Here is a 26,322-nt window from a genome sequence, read left to right as displayed (position 1 = left end):
TAAAGGACCGGTGAGTTGGAGGTCAATATTACAGCCTACAATTGCTTTGTCTACAACAGAGGCAGAGTACATGGCAATGACAGAGGCCATTAAGGAAGCCGTATGGCTACATGGGGTGATTGAGGACTTGGGGATTCTTCAAGAGCATGTTGATGTCTATTGCGACAGTCAAAGTGCTATCTATTTGGCAAAGAACCAAGTCCATCATTCACGTACAAAACACATCGATGTCCGTTTTCATTTTGTTCGTGAAATTTTGGATGAAGGCGATATTCTTCTTCAGAAGATTGGGACTGCAGATAATCCTGCAGATATGATGACGAAGGTTGTAACGAAGGTCAAGTTTGAGCATTGCTTAGACCTGATTAACATCCTACAAGTATGAGCACCTTTGGGTTCAATTGGAGGCAATTCAAGATCATGCTTGAAGAGGTGTACATAATTTTTCGCCAATGTGGAGATTGTTGACAAATTTGGAGTTTTAAATTTGGAATTGGCTCAAAATATGTCATCATGCTGGACTTTGAGCAAACTGGTATAGTCACTCAATATGGGTTTGTTCAACACCCATTGAAATGTCGTCTGGGATGTTGATTTTAAGTTCTTTGATATTGTCAAGGAAATGTTGTGCTTCAGTTAATTGATCCGTTGAATAGTTAGAATAATCAACAGTAAGCTATGTGACAAAGAGTCTTCTTCCGTCACAGATCATAAATGGCGGAGGTTTTTGAATGCTTCCTCGGATCATGACAGCTTCGTCTTTAAGGCTTATCATTATGTTAATAGCAATATCGATTGGATTAATCCTTTCTGCTATTTGAAATGAATTTAACAATTTTGTATGTTCAAATTTCATTGTCGTTTTGAGGAACCAAATTTGATATGACTGGAAAAATTTTGTTTTTTCACACCATTCAACAGAACTTGAAATCCAAAAGGTCGTGCTTCGACTGAACTTCCAATGAGATGTGGTCTTTAAGATCATAGATTTAATCATTGCAGGGAAAGACCTCCAGGAATATGAATTATGAGATGAGAAGGTAACTTTGTTAGTTACACCCCAATCAATTTGATCCATGGACCAAAGAAACCCTGGTACAATGAAAAGACACAACTTGGGATAGTGATCTCCATGATGGAACATGTTTATTTCTTCATGATCGTTGACAAAGAACTCTTGAATTGTTATCAAATGATCTTGAGTTTTTTTTCTTAAGATCATCTGAAAAATATCAAAATTAAACATGTCTCTTGCTTTTTCAAGAAAACAAAATCTTTTGATTTTTTCAAAAATAATATTTGGAAAATCATTTTCAACTAGGTTTGCTAGTTGCAAAAACCAATTAATTTGAGATAAAGTGTAATCTTTTTCCCTATCAATTGTGAGGCATATTTGAATGCAAAGTTATCTTTCTTCTCTTATTGCTAAACAAACAGCAATGACAGAACAACGAAGACCAATGGCAACTTTTGGTTTCGAGTCCCTGAAAGCATTGTGAGTTCTATTTTGTAATTTTTTGAAGCATTAGGAGAGGAGTTGTATTTTCTTTTAATTTTTTCATAACCCTTATCATACAATTTGAAAGGTGGAAAGATATTATTAGACTACAAGATCCTTGGTGAGAAGAGTTGTATTTAGTTTTTAAATATTTGGCATAGAAGATCTAGTAAAAGCATACAAAGTATTGAACGAGTGTTGATTAACTTTAGCAACAAAAATATTAAATAAACTCCAAATATAGCCACTTTAGCAACAAAAATATTAAATAAATTGCAAAAAAATGGGCATAATAATAAAAATAAATTAAAATTTTTTCTTTCATTCTCTCTTTTAAAAAAATTATAGAAAACTCCAGAAGTATAATTCCATAAATCTTTAGCAGTGTGTCATCTATTCATTCTTCTTTCATATCCATTCAAAAAAAATTATTCTTTCTACTGAACAAATCATTAAATTGAGGAGAATATCGAGTATAAGGGAACTGCCAAATATATATAAACAATAAAATAAATAACCAATAGATATTCACTTTTCTATAATATAAATTGGTATCCCCTACCCAATATATTCCTCTCGAATGGGAACACAGTTCGGAAGACCACCTCGCTACCTCATCCGACCAATGTAAGTCAAACAAAAATAATTCAGATATTACTAAACTTTGACGTCAGCCCTTGCCGGCCATTAGCATACTAAGTATATATTATATATACACAGGTATGCAGCCTTAGCACAACAATCCATTCCATTCCATTCCTCTGTTCTTCTCTCCTCTTTCTCACCAAACTTGAACTCTCATTCAGTAATTGCTTAAGAAAGAGTTGGTCATGGCAAAATCTCCAGAACAGGAACACCCAGTGAAGGCCTTTGGATGGGCAGCCAGAGATCAATCTGGTGCCCTCTCTCCTTTCAATTTCTCCAGAAGGTATTCATTATTCTACCTACTCTGCTTTTCCATTAATTCTCCCTTTACAAACATTGCCATTAAGCCCATATCTTCATATATATATATATATATATATATATATATATATATATATTGGATAAAATTGTGCATTCGTTTAGATATTGTGGGTTTGTCATCCTCTTGATACGATTACTATGTCTACACAAGTGTGAGTCAGGTCCTGACATTAGCATGGTGTTTAAATGATGTTGCAGAGCAACTAGTGATAAGGACGTAACGTTTAAGGTGTTGTATTGTGGGATTTGTCACTCTGACCTTCACTGCATCAAGAACGAATGGGGCGGGTCCCACTATCCTCTAGTCCCCGGGTATGAAATTTGTACTCCTTTTCTCCATCAAACATGTTCTGATTTCAAGTTGTGGCTTCCATCACAACTTGTAACATGACTCTGATTAATGCACGCAGGCATGAGATTGTGGGTGTTGTGACAGAGGTGGGTAGCAAGGTCCAAAAATTCAAGGTGGGAGACAGAGTGGGGGTGGGATGCCTAGTCGGAGCGTGTCACTCATGCCAAAACTGCACCGAGCATCTAGAGAATTACTGTCCTGAGGCCATAGCCACCTACAATCACACCTTCTACGACGGAACCACCACCTACGGAGGTTACTCTGACATCATGGTGGCGGATGAGCACTTTGTGGTTCTGATGCCAGACAACATGCCACTTGATGCTGGGGCTCCTCTTCTATGCGCTGGGATCACAGTGTATAGCCCCATGAAGCATTTTGGGATAGACAAGCCTGGTATGCATGTTGGTGTGGTTGGTCTAGGTGGTTTAGGCCATGTTGCTGTCAAGTTTGCAAAAGCTTTTGGGGTTAAGGTCACTGTCATCAGTACATCCCCTGCCAAGAAGGATGAAGCCCTCACACATCTTGGTGCTGATTCATTTTTGATCAGTCACCACCAAGATCAAATGCAGGTAATCAACCATTTCTTAACAGCTCTAACTTGGTCCTAACTATTGATGAATTGATTAATTTGTTGAATGTATTTATATATATGTAGGGTGCTATGGGCACAATGGATGGTATCATTGACACAGTCTCTGCAGTGCATCCTATCCAACCATTAATTGGTTTGTTGAGGTCTCATGGAAAGCTTGTCATTGTTGGTGCACCGGAGAGGCCACTCGAGCTACCAGTGATGCCTTTGCTTATGGGTAAGAATTAATTTTGACAATCCTTTCTGCTATTGAAGTAAGAAATACCGAGAGCTAATATGAAGTTTGGAATTGACGACAGGTAGGAAGATTGTGGCTGGGAGTGGCATTGGGGGGTTGAAGGAGACTCAAGAGATGATTGATTTTGCGGCCGAACACGGCATAACATCGGACATTGAGGTTATTTCAATGGACTATGTGAACACGGCCATGGACCGTTTGGCAAAAGCCGATGTTAGATACCGATTTGTCATTGACATTGGAAACACATTGAATTTTGCCTAATCATTTATATGTTGCAGTGCTTCTTTTGTAACAATTGTTTGCGTATTTGTCTTCTGTATGTTCTCCACACTATACATTGTGTTTGATCTGTTTCTGGATAAGTTAAATAGATTATACTTTGATTTCACTCTCTTTGCCAAGTGAATGCTATTAAATTAATTCAGCATTTGGATGTGTAGTTTTGGTGGTCTTTTCATAAATATTATATTGTTGCCCCAATACTTCAAACCAAATGCCACAGTGCATCTCTATCTACAATCTAACCTATAGGGCATTTTCTTCAACATGCTTAGCGGTGATCAATTAAAAAATGACGAGTACCTACCAAAACGAATAAACAATTAACGCGAGCATAGTCTTTCAATAATTAAACCAAAAAATAATTTATTAATAGATCCACTGTCTCCTAAAAATTACATTTCAAACGTGAAGATGCGTATCCAAATGTCTGAAATAATATTTTTATAAAAATTATACATTTAGATTTTTTTTTTTTTTTTATCGAAATTAATTTACAATAACATCATTACATCACGCGAAGGAGTAAAATTTTTATATTCTCTTTCTTTTGACATTGTTTGATTAAATTAAATTATAATCTGTAGGGAGCCAACGAGCCCCAGGGATCAAACTAAATTAAATTTATTGAATATTCATGGACACACGGTTGTTTTGTAGTGAATGTTTTTCTGTTTTCCCTTTGTGGGTTGGTCTGGGCAGACTGGCCCTTTAGCCGGTTATTGTTGGTTTTCGGCTGTTAGCGTTTGTTTTCATTTGGGCCTGACATGTCATCTTTTTTAATTCTTTCTGGCCTTTGGGCTGCAATCCCTTTATTTTTATTTGGGTAAAGTACATCCACACCCTTCGAGATTTGACAAAAGGACACTTAGATAAAATTTACCTGTTTTTTGGAATTGACGACAGGTAGGAAGATTGTGGGTGGGAGTTGCATTGGGGGCATGAAGGAGACTCAAGAGATGATTGATTTTGCAGCCATACACGGCATAACATCGGACATTGAGGTTGTTTCCATGGACTATGCGAACACTGCCATGGATCGTCTAGCCAGAGGCGATGTTAGATATCGATTTGTCATTGACGTTGGAAACACATTGAAATTTGCCTAATATATTCTTGGCCTTTTTTCCTGAATTATTATGGGTTCAGTCCTTGTGAGATTATGTCATGGTCGGATTGATGGATTGATGTCCATTGGTTGGTTCCTTTGTATTATGTACTTGTCTTCTGCATCTTTTCCACAGTATAAAGATCAACATTGTGTTTGATCTGATTCTGAATAAGTTAAAAGAGATTATACTTTGATTTCAGTCCCTTGGCAAGTAAATGGTATTAAATAATTCACTATTTCGATGTGTAGTTTTGGTGTTCATGGATCTCCATTTATATTATAGACATTTAAGTTCCATTTGGATTAAATGAAGCATTTGGTGTGAAATTAATTTGAATGAAATTTGAACATTCTATGTATTGAAGATGATCCAAATTCTGAAAATGATTGAAGCATTTTTAATGGAGAGGAATCAAATCAATGTCTAGGTTTACAAATCGACTTTCATCTTTCACAAGCCCCTTGCTTTTCGTCTAAGTCATTTTTGGTCCTCTTGGAGCCTTGGAGGCAGCTGATCTAATACTGAGGCTATATGATCAGACATATTGTTATGTTAAATGGTTTTGGTCTTCATTTCGGTGGCAAATGGGCGGGTTGGGCCGGGTTTGGGTTGGATTAAAAATGGGCGAATTAATATGGGTCAAAATCCATATTTAATCCGTTCAGATCGAAATGGCTATTTCAGTCGACCTATTCTTCCAGTAACCACCATCACTGTTTGGGTTACAACTGGCCGACCGAAATGGCCATTTCGGTCGACACCTCCAATTACTTTCAAATTCAACTATGTTGGAGAGCATGCTAAGGCCTAATTTAATATGCTAACACATATTTATTTTAAGCTAGTTAAGGCCATGTGAATTAATCTTTTACCTAAGATAAATATTAAATAAAATCTTTAATACTTATTCAAATGTTCTAATTTTAATACACGACAATGAGCATATCAAGGGGTAATATAAAATCATGCTACTTGTTTTATGGTGTGATTTGATAATATTAATTGTTAGATTCTTAATGGAAAGTTGGAGAATGTAATGGAAAGTTGGAAGGTAGCAAAAGGTGGGAGAAAAAGTATTGTTCACGGAAATGACTATGAGGTCTTGAAGAATGACTTTGGTCAACCAACATATACAGAAAAGAGGCACCTTATAGGCAGCTTATTACTCTTATGGAAAACCCCTACACGGAGGGATGCACACATTCACTCACTGTGAGGCCCGAATAGTCAAGAGGTCATCAATATCTGGGGAGATCAGGTAACAACAAAGGAGTGCTACCACACCACGGTTTATCCTTCTGATAAGGACAAGTGAAAACATGAAATTTCAAATCATATACATGAACCATCAAGTGTGTGACCCTTGGCTTTATTACATATCATGTTAAATACATCAAAATGAAATATTTAAGTGCATATGGACATCTTTTCAATCGGGTAGAGGTGGTAGAATGGTTCCTCAAGTCGGATCTTACTAACCTTGTAACAGAGAAGAAGATCTATAATATCAAGCCTATTTATCATGTATCATGACTTGTTGCAACTTAGTTTTATTAATGGAGTTAATGAACTTGCACCCTTACATTGGAATGTTAAAAATAAGCGAATTAATATGGGTCAAGATCAACCCGTTATGACTCATGGACCCATTAATTATTATTTTAAATTATTTTTTATTTTTAAAATTTAAAATTTTTTTAATTATTTTTAAAATTTTAATTATTTTTTTAATTTTTCAATTTCGTTAAGGAAGTTTTTTTTAGTTTTTATTTTCCAATATGAAAGGACTTAATAATTATGAATAGAGAGGAAAGAGCTAAAAAAAAAAAAAAAAAAAACCCTCCACCCCCAGTCCCTGAATGGTTTGTCCATTGATGTCACTGTCATCAGGGATTGCAATTTTCATTTCATTTTAGGATGGTTGTGGGTTCAGTAGTTTAGTTGGTCTTTGCCATGAAAGAAGAAGAAATAGCCATGAAAGAGAAGAATGTGTGTGTGTGTGTGAGAGAGAGAGAGAGAGAGAGATTGTTCATGCGAAGAAGTGTGGATCGAGGACACAAGCCCCCTATATATAGGAAGAGTTTATGCGTTCACACTTGTAGAAGGAAATAAAATTAACTTGATTTTATAATAGAAAAATGCTGTTCAAATTAATGAGCTAGCAAATTTGTTTATTTACAGCGACGGGGCTATAGTTTTACTCAGTAGGTTTTGGATAAAAAGAAACGAAAAAATTCAAAATTCAAAAATTCAGAATTAAAAGCAATTATCAAGCAAATCAAAATGAGTGGGTTTAGTTTTAAATTTTGGACTAGCATATTTTTGGTATTTTCAGTAAATAATACTAATAAATAAATTTTAAAAGTAAACTATTATGATCTTTTCGAGGTTTGGTCAAATATTTGTTAAATTTGGCATTCGAAATGGAAACATTCAATAAAAAGGGAATATTTTAATTTTTTTTAAAATTATTTTCTATTTTTAAATTTTTTTTTTTGAAAGGTTTTAAATTATTTTTTCTTTTTTTATTTTTAAAATATTTTTTAATTTTTTTTAATTATTTTTAATTATTTAAAATTTTTAAAATTATTTTTTAATTATTTATTTTTTTATGAAAAATTTCTAGAGAGATAAACTTAAAAAGAGGTGATTAATAAGAGACAAATTTAGAGAGAGATGATTGTGAGTGAGAGAATTTTATAGAAATAAATGAGTTGAGTATAATATAAAATAGATGTGTGTTGTGTGTTTATTATGTGATAGGTGAAATATAGGTTGAATATGGTCAATCCATCTTGATCCTCAAACTAAATATGGTTCACTCATAATTATTAAAAAGCGGGCAAATATGGGCGGGTTGATAGTTTCTGACCCATTTTGCCTCCCCTAATTTCAGTTAAGGTGGACATGAATTAATTGCCCAAACTATCCTTAACATTTTCAAGTATAATTTTATGTATGCAAGTGCCACTATTGTGTGTATGCATTTATATTTTTTTATGTGCAAATCAAGTCATCAAAATAGTCTATACGAAAAATGGTACTTCTATACACAAGAGTGATAACCTACATACAAAAACATAATATTTATGTATACAAGAGTAATATTTACATACATAAAAGTGGTACATATATATACAATAGTGGTACTTAAAGATACAAGAATATTGATACATTTATGCATAATATACATTTATGCATAATAGTACTGGTATCTTAGTGTAAAAGAGTAGTACTTATATATACAAAAATTAAACTTATAAATATTAGGCATAATTTAGACAAATAAATAGTATCTTTCCATGTTCAGTTTAAACTTTTTAAAAAAATTATGATTGTGCAGAATATTGACTTTGACTTTGACTTTATAACTTTGTAAATTGACCTCCAAAACTTCGTGACTCCGTAATTGTCCCCCCAACCCCCTCTTATTATTTTTTTTTTTATTTAACTTAGGAAATTCAATTTTAATGTGGCTCACAGCTCTTACAAGATGGGTGACACCGACACACAGGTAGTTCATCCACTAGTTTTTTCTATTCTTTTAAGTTGAGAGTAAATGTGTGGGACCAAAAACCTCTTTGGATGGAAACATTTAATTGGGTTGCTGTTACTTTCGCACGGAATAACATTTAATTGGTGTGACTTTTATTTATAAAAAAGGTAGTTGGTTGGTGTTAGGCATTATGGGTTTCGATCAATTTCTTAAAAATAATAAAATAAATGTTAGTAAAACAGAGAGGTAACGTGCTATAATTGAAATTTATATATAAAAATAACATAATAAAAAGGGTGGTTGGCTGGTGTTAGAAATTATGGGATTTGAAATTTATATATAAAAATAACATAATAAAAAGGGTGGTTGGCTGGTGTTAGAAATTATGGGATTCAGCGAATTCTTTAAAAATAATAAAATAAATGTTAGTAAAACAGAGAGGTAAAGAGATATTGTATTCATATTTAAATAAAATTGAAAGCATCAATCAATTGACGTATTGAAATTTATATATAAAAAAAACATAATAAAAAGGGTGGTTGGTAGTGTTAGGCATTATGGGTTTCACGGATTTCTTAAAAATAATAAAATAAATGTTGGTAAAACAGAGAGGTAAAGAGATATTGTATTCATGTTTAAATAAAATTGACAGCATCAATCAATTGACATGTTATAATTCAAATTTATATATAAAAAAACATAATAAAAAGGGTGGTTGGTGGTGTTAGGCATTATGGGTTTCGACGGATTTCTTAAAAATAATAAAATAAATTTTGGTAAAACAGAGAGGTAAAGAAATATTGTATTCATGTTTAAATAAAATTGACAACATCAATCAATTGACGTGTTATAATTGAAATTTATATATAAAAAAAACATAATAAAAAATATGGTTGGTGGTGTTAGACATTATGAGTTTCGGCGAATTTCTTAAAAATAATAAAATAAATTTTGGTAAAACAGAGAGGTAAAGAGATATTATATCCATGTTTAAATAAATTTGAGAGCATCAATCAATTGACGTGTTATAATTGAAATTTATATATAAAAAAAAAAACATAATAAAAAGGGTGGTTGGTGGTGTTAGACATTATGGGTTTCGGCAGATTTCTTAAAAATAATAAAATAAATGTTGGTAAAACAGAGAGGTAAAGAGATATTGTATTCATGTTTAAATAAAATTGACAGCATCAATCAATTGACGTGTTATATTTCTAAAAAATAATAAAATAAATGTTGGTAAAACAGAGAGGTAAAGAGATATTGTATTCATGCTTAAATAAAATTGAGAGTATCAATCAATTAACGTGTTATAATTGAAATTTATATATAAAAAAAACATAGATGAAATTTTAAATTAATTTTTCAAAAACTTTAATTCCAAAACATAGCAATATAAATCTCATAGCTATCTTGTTACTCTTTGAAATTCTAATAAATTTTTAAGAAATATGCATTCCAATCGTTTTTGCCATTTTGAAAATTTCAAGTTAGGCTTTTTAAAATTTAAAAGTTTATATTAACAATTTAAAAAGAATAATGATAAAATTGACGACAATTATAACTAGATTTTATAGTGACTGCCCACGTGTTTCACTATTGCGATGAAAAATAAAATAGTAAAACGGATAGTTGTTCTTTTCCGGTTTAGTGCTGACTTGAAATTCATCCATTAAGGATGCGATCTTGACAGGGGATTCTTGGTTTTAAAGGTGTTCACAGTTACAAAAGGCTTCCAATCTGGTTCATAATATATAAATATATGTATTACATATACAAATGTCATGGAGACCATGGATGAAGCTTTATTTGAACCTGAATTTTATTTATAAATATGATTTCAATTTTAGTATTTAGATTCGTTTTGATAATCATCATTAAAGTCGTATGAATTCAATTAGTTTTTATGTGGATTAGTGGGTTGAATTGAATGTGGAATTTAGTTGGGAAAAAAGTTGCAGATTTGAGTTCCAAATAGGGTTTCGAAGAGCTGAGATGAGGTCATTCAAAGTATCAATCTCTGGGGATTCGATGAACACTTTGATTGACGGATGATTTAGGACGGATAGTTTGCTGGAATGGGGAAGAGATGATGGGGTGAGAGAAAATAAGAAGAAAATGAAAATAAATTGTAGAAAATAAAAAGACAAAAATAAATTAATTAATTAATTAAAAAATAAAGCATCCCTCAAACAGTCACGCGACAGGGGAGAGGGAGCCGGAATAATCTAACTTTACATTCAATTTTTTTTATAAACTAGAAATAAAAATAAAAATGAAAAAATATGTATCACACGTTATCAATGACGTTAGCCCACACTCTCTACCTTAAATGAATATCTACACTCTTTTGTCCCAAAAAATTTATTGTCTCATTTTTTCTTCATATTCACTTTTTTTTTTAATATTTTTAATTTATTTTCTACCCTCTTAAAATAATAATAATAATTCAAGTTAATGCAAATCTACGATCAAAGGTATATTTAAAATTTTATTATCCATCATTATAATAGAAAAAACATGAAGATGGAATTTTTTTTTTTTTTTTTTAAGGACGGAGAGTGTATAAAAACTAATGGTGACGTAAGTCAAATTGATTACGGAGTGAAAAAAAGATTGTCACACGTCATCGATGACGTTAGCCCAGACTCTACCCTAGCTCTATATATAGACGCTATAATATTCACTTTGCAGATAGAGTAGAGACATCTTCTTCCTGTTCCTTGATTGCCATTTTCATTGCTTTGGTAGAGTAAAAACTTGTGGTAATGGCGAAATCACCAGAGACACAGCACCCGGTTAAGGCCTTCGGATTGGCAGCTAAAGACACATCTGGTGTCCTCTCTCCATTTAAATTCTCCAGAAGGTATTTCTCTCTTCTATATATAAAGATATGTATATGTGTGTGTATTTCTGTGTGTTTTTTTATTTGGAATAGATCAATCAGCGATATCAGTAGTCTAATTTTGTGTTTGTGACAATGATGATGATGACGATGTTTGAAAATGGTGTTGCAGGGCCGCGGCTGATAAAGACGTGGTGTTCAAAGTGTTGTACTGTGGGATTTGTCACTCCGATCTTCACTGTGTTAAGAACGAATGGGGCATCACCGTCTATCCTATCGTCCCCGGGTATCATTCAACCTCTCTCTCGTGCACACACAATTAGATTAGATTAGTGATAACATCTTTGGGGATTTTTTGGACAAAATTGGAAAATAAATAATCTGAACAGAATGATAATATATATGCATGCATTTATATTCATATATCATGTTCATCTGCATGTGTGTGTGTTTGTGTGTATGTATGTGTTGTAAAGCTGATTTCATTGAAAGTCTCTGATGTCAATCAAGCACGCCCCTGGTGTGGGTGAGAGGTATTCTATGAGATCTATTGAGAATTTTTGTTTGTGACAAGCCCTTTTTTCTCTTGATGCCAGAAATATGAAATCTTATATACAATTCCTTTGGCTAAAGTTTAGCCAACAAGCCAGCTTCAGCAAATGTTATAAAGGATTGTTGCTTGATGTTTACTTACCTGAGAATTTCCAGTTGGGTGATTTTACGGAGCTAGAAAAGTGATTTGGTATTTCTTATTGTTATTGCAAATGAAATGTAACGACCCACTCCACCACATGCCTTTACCCAGGCGATGTGGGATTGTACATTCGTAACTCGCCAGTGTGGTAGCATGTCACTGTCTCTCGCACCCGCCCACGACACACCTGCTCACAGGGTCATCAAAATTCACCCCCTTGGAGGCCCGACGTCCCCGCAGGCACAATTGGTATGAGGCCTTTTGGGGCAAAGCCAAAGAGCAAAACCATGCGGGTTCAGGCCCAAAGCGGACAATATCATGCTATATGGTGGAGTGGGTCGTTACAAATAATATCAGAACCTGATCCAGCCGGAAGTGTGCCGATGGGGACGTCGTGCCTCCAAGGGGGTGGATTGTGATGACCTTGTGGGCGGGTGTGTCGTGGGCGTGTGCGAGACACTGACATGCTACCACACTGGTGAGCTACGGGTGCACAGTTTCATATCGTCTGGGTAAAGGAAAGATGAAGTACTTATATATAAGTGTGTCATTTCCAATTGGTATGAGGCCTTTTGGGGCAAAGTTTCAGAGCAAAACCGTGCGGGCTCAGGCTCAAAGCGGACAATATCATACCATGTGGTGGAGTGGGTCGTTACAAAATGACCTCAAATTTTACACTGCACTCTGTAGTCAGTTTTTAATTTATAAGCCTAACAATCTGAATGTTTCTTTCTGGGTGGAGCTGTTAGCATTCTTCAGTGCTCCAATTTTCAGATCAAAATAATGAAATACATATAACAAAATCGGGGATAGGATGAAAACATATCCATAAGCCATTTAGCCAAGATGCACACCCTTGAGAAAAGCTAACAGAATACAAAACCATGCCCTCCTACTTAGTATTAATTAAAACTAAGACACCCAGCCAAATGGCATACCCTTGCTGCACATCCATCTCATAATGGGATTTTCACCACTCACTTTATGCATATATTATTTTTTAGCTACCCAATATTTTGTCTCATAAATCTAACGTTTGTTTATAGAACTTCCCTTTGAGAGGTATACACCAACAATCAGAATCAACCTTAAGTACTAGTTCTTAAATAGATGGAATCCGCTATATGCCCCTGAAATACTCAGCTAAATTCCAGGATCTTTGAAGCATAATTTGGGTAGTGGCTCTTAAAATTTATAGGCTACAGAGACGACAGTTATTCCTTTTTTGTTGACTTCCTCAATTCTTTAGGAAATGTTCTCTTTCTTTTCTCCTACACAAAGATAAGCTGTGGTGGATATTACCAGTCTGCTAATAATATGGTTATAAAGATTTACATTGAAACCTTGAAGCAGCCAAAGCAATTGCAGCTGGCCAATTCATTCTCTGCCATTGTGTGCCACCTTTAGCCCAAAGACAAATCCTTAAGCTAGGGGGACAAGGGTGGTTGAAAAACAAACTCTATCGAAGCAATAGGTTAAAACCACACTTCTTTCCCTTCTCCTAGTGTATACTAACTCACAGCTGTAACATGGAACGTTGGTAGGAAACCAAATTTCGTTCTACCTTTGTCAGGTAGCCCTAACCTTGCATACAGTGTTCCAAGTAGGAGTATTGAAAATGGCATTTAGAAAGGAATCTCCTGACCATATCATCCAAAGTTGAATTAGTTCTAAATCTCCAGGCACGTGTTACTTAAGCTCTACCAATTTGACAGAGTTAGGCACAAGGCAGAACCATTAATTATCTTCCTAGGAAGCCTAGAGTCAATGTAACTCTTTCAGATATCTTTTTAGGATAACAGCTATTATTAGTTTCATGTCTTTTATTTACATCTGGATAAGTGAGAAATTTCTGAATCCTTGATTAATTACTTTTGATAGAAGTGTCGAAAAAATTTGTTGATGCAGGCACGAGCTTGTGGGCATAGTGACGGAGGTGGGTAGTAAGGTAGAAAAATTCAAAGTTGGAGATAAAGTTGGTGTAGGTTGCATGGTTGAGTCTTGTCGCTCATGTGATAACTGTAACAAGAATTTGGAAAACTACTGTCCTGGAATGATACAGACCTACAATTCCAAGAACCGTGATGGAACCATCACATATGGAGGTTACTCTAATTTCATGGTTTGTGATGAGCACTTTGTCGTTCGCTGGCCTGATAACCTACCTCTAGATTCTGGTGCTCCTCTCTTATGTGCTGGGATCACAACTTATAGTCCCCTGAGATATTTTGAACTTGACAAGCCTGGTATGCACGTGGGTGTAGTTGGACTAGGCGGTCTTGGCCATGTAGCTGTGAAGTTTGCGAAGGCTTTTGGGGTCAAGGTGACAGTAATTAGTACATCGCCAAACAAGAAGAAGGAAGCCATTGAACATCTAGGGGCAGACGCGTTTCTGGTCAGCCGTGACCCGGATGAGATGCAGGTACCTGCTTTTTTTATCATAAATGTTGACAATGTTGTTACCATTACAGCTTTATGGAGATTCTTTAGTGTAATAATTCTGATGTTCGTGTTTAACGTGTATAGGCTGCTATGGGTACTATGGATGGTATTATTGATACTGTTTCTGCAGTGCACCCAATTTTACCATTAATTGGTCTGTTGAAGTCCCATGGTAAGCTTGTCTTGGTTGGTGTACCTGAGAAACCACTTGAGCTACCAGTCTTTCCTTTGCTTATGGGTAAGCATTTGACATAACTCAGTCTTGTTCTATGGAAAGTGGGGCAGAAAAATATACTGCACTGCATAGGTTTATTATTTTTCATTTATATCAATGATATGCATAAGTGTCTTGTGTTTGCCTACCGACTTCATCCTTTTATTTCGATTAGAAATTATAGCTAACATGGAAAATGGGTTGACAGGGAGGAAGATTGTGGCTGGAAGTTGCCTTGGAGGGATGAAGGAGACACAAGAAATGCTTGATTTTGCAGCAGAACACAATATAACAGCAGATGTTGAGGTCATTCCAGTGGACTATGTGAATACTGCTATGGAGCGTCTGCAGAAAGCTGACGTCAGATATCGTTTTGTCCTCGACATTGAGAAAACGCTGAAAGCTGCCTAATCTGTGTGCCTTTTTGGCTCCTGAATTTAGGTTCCTTTCTTAAGAATGTGTTATTGTTAGTTGAGGGATGGATGTCTAGTGTTGTTCATGTCTCATTCTATTATGGTTTAGATTTTGTTGGTGCAAAAATGTGTTCCTTCTGCGTTACAGGAACCAATGGTCTTGGATTAGTTTGTCAATTTCGACTTTTTGTCTCCTTGGGAGGATATTATATTAATTCTGGTCTCCTTGTGAGAGAGTGACCTTATGTCGGTAATTCATGGTTCTTCATTATCTGCAAATGGCGTTTTTTTCCTACCCACAGTTCGCATACTGATTTAAAATGCCAAAGATTTCGCGACATTTTGAAGTAGTTGACGTCGTTGCTTGGGTACTCGTTTGAAGGAGAAAAAAATTCTCATTTTATTATCACTTGAAAACTTCAGTACAGAAACGGGTAGCTAAAAGTGATAATACAAGTAATTGTAGGCAATTATTTGGTTTTTGAATTCTAGTCACACTCATCTATTTGTCTTTCTTTTTTTCTTTTTTTAAATAAAGTTATGCGTTGATACAAATGAAGAAGGGCAAAATGGACCTGGCACATTTATGCACAATGATTTTTCATGCCCTAATTATTTAGCCAAACGCCATTTTAGATCAAAGTTGCCTTTTTGCCTCCAAGTCAGTGTAGTTAGGGGAGCAAAAGTCCTTGGCAGTTTAATTTTCCAGTTATTCTTCCGTGTCAGATTTGTTATATGATATCACATTATAGAGAGAACCATATAATCAAATTTATCATGCAATCTCCTGCAATAGGCAAAGCATAAATACCATCAAGCATGAAAGAGTAGTATTCACTTCGTCACGCTAGGAAAACAATGCCAGAATGGTGGAACATTTAGGCTTAGGGTCTAATATGGAAGAATGAGTTCGAAAAGAACACTAAGATCAAATTCCATCACCGCAAATTTTTAGAAGTTAGAAGGTTAAATTATGAGACTATCGTAAATCTCATGGGTGATCCAAGATTAAGGAATCTCCTGGGATGAACCGAAAACTCAGGCATCTTAGGTTCGAAGTGTCTACAGTACTTTAAATATTTACCACCTTTTTCTAGATTGTGATTCATTTAAGTTATTTCTTCTCTCTGTGGGCGTAAAAATTAATTTTAACAGAGACATAATTACCTCTAAAACATCCCCACATCACCCAAAACAGTGCAGTGGGGTTCATTTGTTTTGCATACCTGAGCCACCAGTAGCGATACATGTAAGACAAAATATAGACTATACAGTACCGATAGAAAGGTACACATTGTGTAGAATGTAGATATGAGGAGGCATTTCTTCCAACAACTGGTGTGCAAGTAAAGCAATTAAACATATCCAAACCTACAATTAATTCAGACTCTGCTAAAAAGATTTCTGAGAATATTAGGGAACGGCACAACCACCTTAATTTTAGTTGATCTAACTGCCTCAGAGAGAGAAAGGGAAAGGGAAAGGGAAAGGGAAAGGGAAAGTTAAAATAAATTATCCAATCTGTAAATATAATAAAGCAATAATAATTTAGTATAGAATATAAGTTTACTTATTTATGATACCTTTTTCAGAAATATTGGAAACCTTGTGTTGGGACATTTAGGAAGGAAAAAAAGACAATCGCTAATAGTAAGTAACCTTTATCATGTTGGAACTGGAAATAGATATAAATAAATAAATACCCAATAAAATTGTTTTGTTTTGTGAATTTTTAACTTGTTTTAAAAAGTAATAACGAAATCTAAATTCTCCTACTTCAAGAAGTAGTCTAGTAGGAAGTATTTAAGGGATCATCTAATAATTTCTTATACCCAATCTTATATGTTTAAGGTCTTCCTCATTTGAATTTAATGTGGGATAAGAATCGATTCCATAAAAGATTATATGAAATGGAAAGAATATAATGCGGTATCCCTCATCCCTCCCTTTTTTACTTCTTTATTTACCCGAAAAAGAATAAAAAAAACAAAGAAAGAATGATTGTAATGTTGCAATAGAATTGGTTATTTACATATTTCTTCAACCATGCCCCAAAAAAAAAATAGTAATAAAAAAAACATATTTCTTCAAATTACAAATAATAATTTAAATTAAGGCATTACCTAGTGGCCCAATTGATAGAGCGCTCATCTTTTCAAGTGGGAGTGCCCGAATTTGAGTCCCCTCTCTCGATGGTTGTCAAGGAGAAAAAATTAAATTAACAACCAAGGAGAAAAAGTTAAATTAACAACTTGACATTAACTCATTTAATTTTGGCCTATCAAATATGACATAAATAAATGAAAGAGACACAACCCGTAAGTATAATAATACTAAATATTTACCCCCAAGGAGTTGGGTTAAGTCGGTAAGTCACTTGACCCTGGTGCCTCCAAAAGCATCAATAAGTCACTTGACCCTGGTGCCTCTAAAAGCATCAATAAGTCACTTGCCCACTGGTGCCTTTGAAAGAATTAAATTTAAGATTCGATTCCTTTTGAGTGCGAACAATTCTTCAAGAAAAAAAAAAATAAATAAATACTAAATACTTAGCACAGATTTTTATTTTCTTATTTTCTAAGTCATCAAATTATCTACCATCATTTTCACATCTAAAAATCCAAAACTTATAAAAGAATTGGAAAGTATAACAGAGTCATGTTGTTCTAGAGGAGGATTTATTCCAAAATCAATATTTATTTATAAGATAATGTAAAGTGGAACTCGAACATGAATTTCATTTATCATATTTGGCGTGTGTGAGAGGAGTTCAGTTAAGAATTTTGTAGAAGTACTTGACTTTAAGGTTCCATTTATTTCACGTAAAATATTTTTTAGAAATTATTTTTCTTATTTTATGATGTTTGGAAGACTCCAAAGTTAAAAAATTATTTTTCATCTAAATTAATCATTTTATTCCAAATGAATGAAAATGATTTACCAAAAAAGTTTTCATAAGTCATTTTTCACAAGTTACTTTAGATCCTAATTATTCGTATTCTTATTAAACTCCTATGTCCCTCTAACAACTAATTTTTTCAGTTATCTCAATCTAAAAATCTAATATTCAGTCTTCTCTCTATATGTATACATAAATTGAGAAGAAATAGAAAGAGAGTGGGACACAAATTTGAATTGGTCGAGGAACAAATTTGGGTTGAGATCATGTTTGTATAAAGAGAAAAACAAAAAATAAAAATATATTTTACATAAAATTAAATATTTTACAAAAATATATATATATTTTAATCTAAATAAACAGCGCTTAAAAATATTTTTAAAATTGAAAATACTCCGCACATGCTTAGGTTTATTTTTTATGTTTTTTTCCCTCTCTTGGCATTTTTCCACAAGTTGCTTTGGAGTAATAAATCAGGAGGAGGCCTCACGCCAATCACATGAGGATGTTTCACAGAACCTAGCCTAGTATTTAAGACTATATTTTTGTACTACTCACCTTCACAACCAACTAATGGAAGCTACAAGTACGCGTGGAAACCACAGTCAAGAAAGCGACTTCTCATAACCATGCGAAATGACAGAAGCACCCTCCAATTCGTACAAACTGACACATGTCACGCTCGGCCGTACTCTTCGGAGTCTTTGGGGACTAAATGAAGGTCGGAACAGACAATTCTCGCAGAGCCCCAGCAGACTGAGAGAGAACGGACGTGATGAGACCGTTAAATCTGATTATTTTTCACATTCAGTCCATCAGGTGACACACAATAGACGCGATTGCGACATATCATTTGTCAGGCCCTTGTATAGTTCGTAGAATCCGAATTCTCTCAGTTATACAGAATATCACCTCACCAATTAGGGCTGCCCCAATTCAACCCGGTCCTAATCCAACTTTAACCCGAATTCGAGTTAGACTGGATCAACTTGAATTGCATCCAACATAGATGGAGTTATAACCTGAACCAAATACTTTCGAACGGGTCGGATCGGATTCATGGATTGTTGTTGTTGTTTTTTTTTTTTTTTTTTTTTTTTTTTCTTTACTGTTAAAATTTTTTCTTTTTTATTTATTAAAATTTACTGTTAAAAGTGTTTTTACTTCAGATTGGAGTGAGAGAGCCAAAATTTGTTATAAGCATAATATTTTGTAAAAAAAATGAAACACATCTTGTGAACGTCCTTTTTTCCATAATTTCATACTTGAAACAAAATTTGGAAATATAATTGACTTTAATATATCCATGCGGTATTAGAATTAAATCTTGGAAATCAAATTTTATTTTTTAAATGATATACAAACAATATCCAGCTTGAGTGGTAAATATAAATATAAGGGTAGAGGTTTGTCAAAAGGATACACAGATAAATTTACTCAATTTTTAGACAATAACACCCCCTTGTTAGATTTGACCGCCAAACAGAGCCTAAAAACATGTTAAAAGTCTAATTTGCCCTACATCATTTGATTAATTTTAAAACTAAAATATCAAAAAATAACTAAATGACCTAATTGCCCTTTTCCTTTCTCTCTCTCTATACATCAATATATCCATAAACCCTTCCTGTAATTGCCCTTCTCTTCTTTCTCTCTCTATACTCCGGCTGTGAAATCATCTGGCGAAAGATGAGCACAGTGGTGGTGACACAACATCTGCCTTACGGTGGCACAACGTGACCCACATGTGTGGTTCTGCGGCGATGGCGAACCCTTGAAAAATCCAGTTCACATCCTCAGTGCCGGAGCGCCGTTGCCTACGGCGGTGCTATTTAGACCGAGTCATTGGGTTTTATAGTGACGTCTTTGACGACGTGAGGGCCCACTTCATCGATCACAAAAAAAAGGATCTTGTCGTTTCGTCCGAGTCCCTTCGGTTTAAGCTTAGATCTCGCCGGCTTCTATGGATGGTTTAAGTTTAGATCTTACCGAAGTTGCAGTTTGTTCGTCAATATGAACTGGGTTTCACAAGGTAACAGTTCTTGATTTGTGGATTCAAGTCTTGTGGAAGCTTGTTCCTGCCCTATGAATTGAGGCTCTCAGTTGTTTTTTATTCTGAAAATGGTGGCCATATATTAATTGAAATCTAGATATAGAGAGAGAAGAGAAGGATGAGGAGAGAGAAAGTTAGGGTTTCTGTTAATCTTGATTTGTTTGTTTGTTTTTTTTTTTTTTTTTTTTTTTTTTTTGTTTAATGAAATGTTTAATTTGGGCTTTCGGGTTAGGTTCGGGTTGAACCCAACCCAAACCGAATAAGGTTGGGTTTTGAAAAAACCAAACCCGACTGAAACCCGAATTGTGAATTTATATGTCCAGATTTTAAAATTCATGGGCTGGACTCGAGTTTTGCTGGGCTAGCCTGCCCAAGTTGCACCCCTATTACCAATACAATATGTTTCCTATAAAAGCAACCCCAGCGCTGGGGTTGTTTTCCATTCCACACTTTATATAAAATGTGTAGCCACATCATCAACTTTATGTAAAGAGTACAGTCGCGTCAGTAATTGATTGTACACTTATTTTGAAAGTTCCAAGTTCTTGTTGTGCACTCATTTTTTCATTGTACACTTTACTATATTATTATTTTTAAAATAATAAAATAAATTTTTTCATTGTTTTTTTTTCCAACAGTTTTATTCTCAACAACTATAGTATTAACGGCTATAATTGTTTGCTCCGATATAGATACAAGATTTGAAATATATATATATATATATATATATATATATATTTCAAATCTTGTATCTATATCGGAGCAAACAATTATAGCCGTTAATATATATATATATATATATTTCAAATCTTGTATCTATATCGGAGCAAACAATTATAGCCGTTAATATATATATAAATAAATAAGTGCATTACATAGCTTCCTACAAATAAAATAAAACAATGCAACTCAGGAAATTTTATTTTTTATATTATTATACAAATTAATTAAATTATTATGTAATAAATAAATAAATAAAATTGATTATTCAATGTGTACAAAAATTTTTTAAAAATATATAATTAATTAAACTATCATGCAAATTAAATGACTCTTTTTATTTATTTAAGAAAAATGATTTTTTTTTTAATTAATAAAAATTTGACCATCTTTACATTAATTAATTGATCCAATACACATACAATAATTATTTTACACACCATCACACAATATCATTTTTTTCATTTTATATTATTTTCTCACACAATGACCCAACAATCGCCTACTGCGCCTGCGCTTCTGCTACTGCCAGGGGCTACATCATTCCTTAACCGTGAAGTGTGGAGTGTGTAATATGAGATGGGCCCCACTTGTGTGTAATCCGCATACTAGAGCCTTTCCATTCCACACTGGCTCACATGTTATACACTTTGCTACGCGCTGGGGTTGCTCTCAAAAGCGCAAATACTTTTTCATCCGTATGGGATATGTGTTCAGTCTCGATACATCTTTAAGATATATTTGGATCCGTATCTGATATTTTGAAAATGTATTTAATCTTTTAAAATAAATTTGAAATTTTTAGATACAATTAGTGCACGACTAAAATTTATTGAGAATACGCGGAGATATTTTTTTTAATAGACGCGATGATACTTTTCAAAATGTTTTTTAAAAGTTGATGCAAATCAACTGTTTTTCCTCTAATGAATTGTTTAAGGCTTTTTGTAATAGGGATGGAATACTCTGATGATACTTTTTAAAAATTGATGCAAATCAATTGTTTTTCCTCTAAGAATGGTTTAAGGTTTTAAATTTATTTAATATTTAATGTGTTGTGAAATAAAGTCTTGTGTTTTATTTACTTGCTTCTTTATTTATGCATATGTAATTATTGCATTTAAATTCATAATATTACAAAAAATTGATAATAAAAAAATGTATTTTTTTGTATGTAAAAAAATATATATATATATATTAAAAAATTGTCATATCCTGTCATATACGTATTCTTTTTTTAAAAAAAATTGTCGTATCTCCGTATTGTACCATACTCGTGTCCGTGTCTATACTTTATAGGTTTGTGTCTAATCGAATTGTATAATATTTCCCTCTTTAAAGACAAAGTGAGGATTTCGAGTTTAGGTGTAAATAAAAAGTGTATGCAAATGAGAGGAATTTGAGTCCGAATATAAATAAAAAATATGTATAAATGAGTATTTTCTGTCAATATATATATATATATATATATATATATATATATATATATTACTCTCTTGTTTCATATTAATTGTCCCGTATGGTATACATTATAATTTTTTTAATGGAACATTTCATTAATACATTGTTTAATTTTAAAATTATTAAATTGTCATTTTAAGTTTAAATAATATTATCAAATTAAAAAATAATTATAAAAAATATATTTATTTTGCTTTGACTTTTTAAATGAGACAATTAAATTGGACATCTAGAACAAAAAAATTATATTCTAATATGAGGCTAATACTAAGATGTAAATGTTATTACGTTGTTGATTTAAAAATACTTATTTAAATCTAATAAACGTAAAATTATACATGCAAGAATATATTATACTATAATAAAATAGCATTATAGATTTTATTCATATGAAATTAAGACAAGAAGACAAATACTATGATTGTCAAATGTTAAATTTTAAATGGTAGATTTTCAAAACAAAATGGATAAAATAATTAAAAACACATATATTAGGTAGAGTCATAAGACCGAACCCCCACACAAAAATGAGTCCAATTGTTGCCTTTAATTAATTTCATATATCAACCCGTTTTCTCAGATTGTGTATCATTATTCGAACAAATTTTATGAAATTAATTAACACGAAGCCGAAGGTTTGGACCAGTACTGGGCTTCTTCTTGTACCTTAGGCTAAAAAGGTCAGAAATTCTTTGTTCCCATATCAAGCCCAAGTCATGAACAAATTTTTTTTTTTTTTTTTTTTTTTTTTTTTCTTTCATCGGTAAGAAATGCACGCATCACTCACACACTAATTTTGTCATTTTCGGAACTTGAATATTCACAATCTATTTTGAGAGGTAGAGAATTTGGTCTAATTGTACCATACACTATAATATTCCTATTTAAATATTAAGTACATTGCTTTACGCATAGTCTTATTTAATTATAATATATGCTATGATCATATGACTGAACTTGAACTGAAAATGGCCCGAGTTAATGTGATATAAATCTATCTGAGTTTCTAAGAATACGAGTAAAATGACTAATGCTATATGGCATTAGAAAGATAGTCCCATGTTTTTAGATATTGGTAATGATTAACGCTTGAAGAAGTTTCATCTGTCACTAGTATGCAAAGGATTAATGTTGTCTCATAGCAACTTTACAACAAACATATGTTAGCTGATGATTACTTATAATAACGATACGGGATATACAAAACAGATATTTTGGATAAAATTTGAAATAGATTCCGCTAAGAGTTTTTTGCAGATCTATAAACGAACACGTTCCTCTTCGCAAAAAAATAGTGCTGTAACTTTGGCAAGCTAATCTAGCCCAGCCCAACCCCAACCCAGAAAATTTGAAATTTGGGCATACAATTCACAAATCGGACTAATGCTCGGGTTGGGTTTTGTCAAAACCCAGACATATTCGGGTTGGGTTCGGGCTGAGCCCAAGCCCAACCCAAAACCAAAAATTAAATAAAAAAAAAAAAATTCTCCTTTCTCTCTCTCTCTCTTCTTTCTCTTTCTCTCTCAGCCGCCGTCCCCGCCACCACCGCTGCTGATCCACCGTCGTCGCCGTCGTCCCTTGCCTTCAACCGCTGATTTGCTGCCCTCAGCCGCTAATCCGCCGTTGTCCCTCACCCTCAACAACAAAATAAATACGCAGAGATGGTACTATATATATATATATATATATATATATATATATATATCTCACATAAAACCCTAGTTACCAACAACAAAATAAATACGCAGAGTTCTGAAATATATGGGTTTTGAACTTTTGATTCTTGCAGACACACACACACTCACACAATGTTATATATATATTTAACACACACACACTCACACAATGTTATATATATATTTAACACACACACACAGTGTTACACACACATACTCACACAGTGTTACACATCGCTCTCCCACTAACAAAGAACAAAAACAAATTTTTAAAGGTTAAAAAATAAAGATGCCTCATTAAGTACTCACTTTTCGTGAATCAAAGGAAAAAAATATATATGTATACATGTCCATACAGTGATTTTGTAGTTTGCAGTTGCAGAGAAAGAGAGAGAGAGTTGAGAATGAGACCTGGAGGCGATTGGGGAGGCTGAAATGATTTGCCCTAAAAAAAATTTGTTTTTAAATAATAATATAATCAAATATATATAAATTTTCGAAAAAAAATATATATTATTTAAAAAAAAAAAAAAAACTCAACCCATCAACCCGACTCGAAAATATTCGGGCTGGGTTTTGACCATAACCCATATTTGGTACAATTCAGGCTGACCTAACGCAACCCGATTCGGGTTAAGGTTAAGTTGGAACTGGGCTGGGTTGGGCCAGCCCAACTTGCAGCTCTACAAGAAGATGAACGTGATATATTTACTTTCTCAAATTCGTTTCCGGGTGAATAAGAAATTAGCTCCAAAATAAGGTATTTGATAAGCCTAAATGGGTATGCAAAATGTGGGAAGTGTTTACTCCAAATGGAAAAAATGTTGAAACCATTTAGAGTTTAAATAAGCCAAGCTTAGGATTTAGGTTCGTGTCCAAGGGCACCCAAATTTTTAAAAGAGGGAAGACTTAAGCCACCCGAACCATCTAATGTAGGCTTAGGCTTGATTGTAAAATCTGTTTAATTTTTTATTAAACGAAATTGGGTATGTGTTGAACTTTATTTTAATCTTGGTTGGGCTTATTCAAATGGGTGGTTCGATCCAGTGCTGGTATTTGAATTAAAAACTAATTTTTTTCCAAAAGAGTTGCACATGTTCTATTTTGAACTGAACCATCACATCCAATGCAGGTGATGGTTCAGGCCACCTGAACAGGCACCCTGCTGCCTATATATAAAAATCCCCCTTGGGTTCAATTACAAATCATTCCATTCAGAAATCAATCTTCTTCATTTCTGAATTATCTTCCTTCTTCTCTCTTCTTGTAGGTTCGAGTTTTCGTCTGTGAGTTTGAGTCCAAGTTCAAGTCTACTTCAAAAAAATAATACTACACCGAGCCAGTTCGACCATTTCTTCGGTTTGCAGTGCTACTACCGAAGGAAGACAAGTCGTCATATCATGGGAGATAAATGTCACTGAGTTCGTTAGTACCATAGCGGAGTGAATCTGTCTTAAGGATATAGAATCAAATTCAAATCTCGATTTATAATCAGGTTCTTTTAATTTTATAGTTTTATTTTATTTCATATATATAAATATATTTTATAAGAAATTATATATATATATTATTGTTTTATAATAATAATTATATATATACACATTATATTTTTACTTAATATTTAAATAGGAATACTATAGTATATGGTTCAATTAGACCAAATTTTGGACAACATATATATATATATAGTGTTGTTCAACTATTCCCTGATTAGTAGGGAGTAATATACTCACTTTTAATTATAATATTAGGATCTAATCCTAAAATAAGTTTTTAAGAAATTAAAATTCCTTTAATTAGATATTATTTGTGAAATGACTATAAGGCTAGCTTCTTGAAAGGAAAAAAATTATCAATTTCTTTAATTTCATTAACTTTAGACTGCCACAACGCCTTCCACCATGGTGATTGCCACCTCAATCCATCGCTACCACATACACCATATCACTACCATTGCCACCACCACACTGTAACAACATTGCCACCTCCACGTATCCCTGCACCGTCGCCGCCACCACCACCTACACCGCCATTGCCACCACCAGATGGCAGTGGTGGTTGCGGCAACGGTGCAGCGGTACGTGGAGGTGGTCCATTCCCTTCACGATTAATCAAATCAAATCATATATATTAATTTTATTCATTTTAAGAAATATACATCACCATCTAGTTCTATAATTCAATTAATATATATGGATTGGTTACAATATATATGAAAGTTGTGGTGGTTATGGTAATTTGAATGAGGTAAGCCAAATCTCCCATGATCATTCCAACTAACTATTAATTTGATTGAGGTATTGCTGCAAATTGGTACAAAGATGGTGGAGTGTGAGGTGGTGTTGTACTGGGTATGGCAATGGTGG

At 33.6% G+C, this 26,322-nt stretch overlaps 2 protein-coding genes across 3 annotated transcripts; both read left to right on the top strand.

Annotated features, from left to right (window-relative positions):
* Positions 1 to 2,328: 2,328 nt before the first annotated feature.
* Positions 2,329 to 5,225, top strand: LOC132282802 (probable mannitol dehydrogenase). Of its 2 annotated transcripts, none has more exons than XM_059784590.1 (5): positions 2,329 to 2,426; positions 2,663 to 2,776; positions 2,875 to 3,388; positions 3,475 to 3,628; positions 4,838 to 5,225. In XM_059784590.1, the coding sequence occupies exons 1-5, from the start codon at positions 2,329 to 2,331 to the stop codon at positions 5,038 to 5,040; spliced, it is 1,083 nt and encodes a 360-aa protein (XP_059640573.1). In that variant the 3' UTR covers positions 5,041 to 5,225. The 2 variants fall into 2 exon arrangements, with proteins under 2 accessions (XP_059640573.1, XP_059640572.1); XM_059784589.1 differs by lacking the exon at positions 4,838 to 5,225 and adding an exon at positions 3,711 to 3,913.
* A 5,990-nt stretch (positions 5,226 to 11,215) lies between these two features.
* On the top strand, positions 11,216 to 15,401 carry LOC132282801 (8-hydroxygeraniol dehydrogenase-like). Its single transcript, XM_059784588.1, has 5 exons — positions 11,216 to 11,405; positions 11,557 to 11,670; positions 13,987 to 14,500; positions 14,605 to 14,758; positions 14,943 to 15,401. The coding sequence occupies exons 1-5, from the start codon at positions 11,308 to 11,310 to the stop codon at positions 15,143 to 15,145; spliced, it is 1,083 nt and encodes a 360-aa protein (XP_059640571.1). The 5' UTR covers positions 11,216 to 11,307; the 3' UTR covers positions 15,146 to 15,401.
* The last annotated feature ends 10,921 nt before the right edge of the window (positions 15,402 to 26,322 follow it).

This window comes from Cornus florida, unplaced genomic scaffold, assembly GCF_030987335.1.
Source record: "Cornus florida cultivar Cherokee Brave unplaced genomic scaffold, ASM3098733v1 CherokeeBrave_3.0.0_Hap2_Chr11, whole genome shotgun sequence".
In the NCBI taxonomy this organism is placed as follows: Eukaryota; Viridiplantae; Streptophyta; class Magnoliopsida; order Cornales; family Cornaceae; genus Cornus; species Cornus florida.
Note: the sequence above shows the minus strand (reverse complement) of the source record. Positions and strands in the feature narration are given on the sequence as shown.

What these genes read in the sequence shown, in the direction of transcription:
- LOC132282802 (XM_059784590.1), top strand. Translation starts at nt 2,329, where the DNA reads ATGGCAAAATCTCCAGAACAGGAACACCCAGTGAAGGCCTTTGGATGG. An exon ending in CCTTTCAATTTCTCCAGAAG is followed by an intron (nt 2,427 to 2,662) that starts GTATTCATTATT and finishes ATGATGTTGCAG; the next exon opens with AGCAACTAGTGATAAGGACG. An exon ending in AGTGATGCCTTTGCTTATGG is followed by an intron (nt 3,629 to 4,837) that starts GTAAGAATTAAT and finishes AATTGACGACAG; the next exon opens with GTAGGAAGATTGTGGGTGGG.
- LOC132282801 (XM_059784588.1), top strand. Translation starts at nt 11,308, where the DNA reads ATGGCGAAATCACCAGAGACACAGCACCCGGTTAAGGCCTTCGGATTG. An exon ending in GTGACCCGGATGAGATGCAG is followed by an intron (nt 14,501 to 14,604) that starts GTACCTGCTTTT and finishes TAACGTGTATAG; the next exon opens with GCTGCTATGGGTACTATGGA. An exon ending in AGTCTTTCCTTTGCTTATGG is followed by an intron (nt 14,759 to 14,942) that starts GTAAGCATTTGA and finishes ATGGGTTGACAG; the next exon opens with GGAGGAAGATTGTGGCTGGA.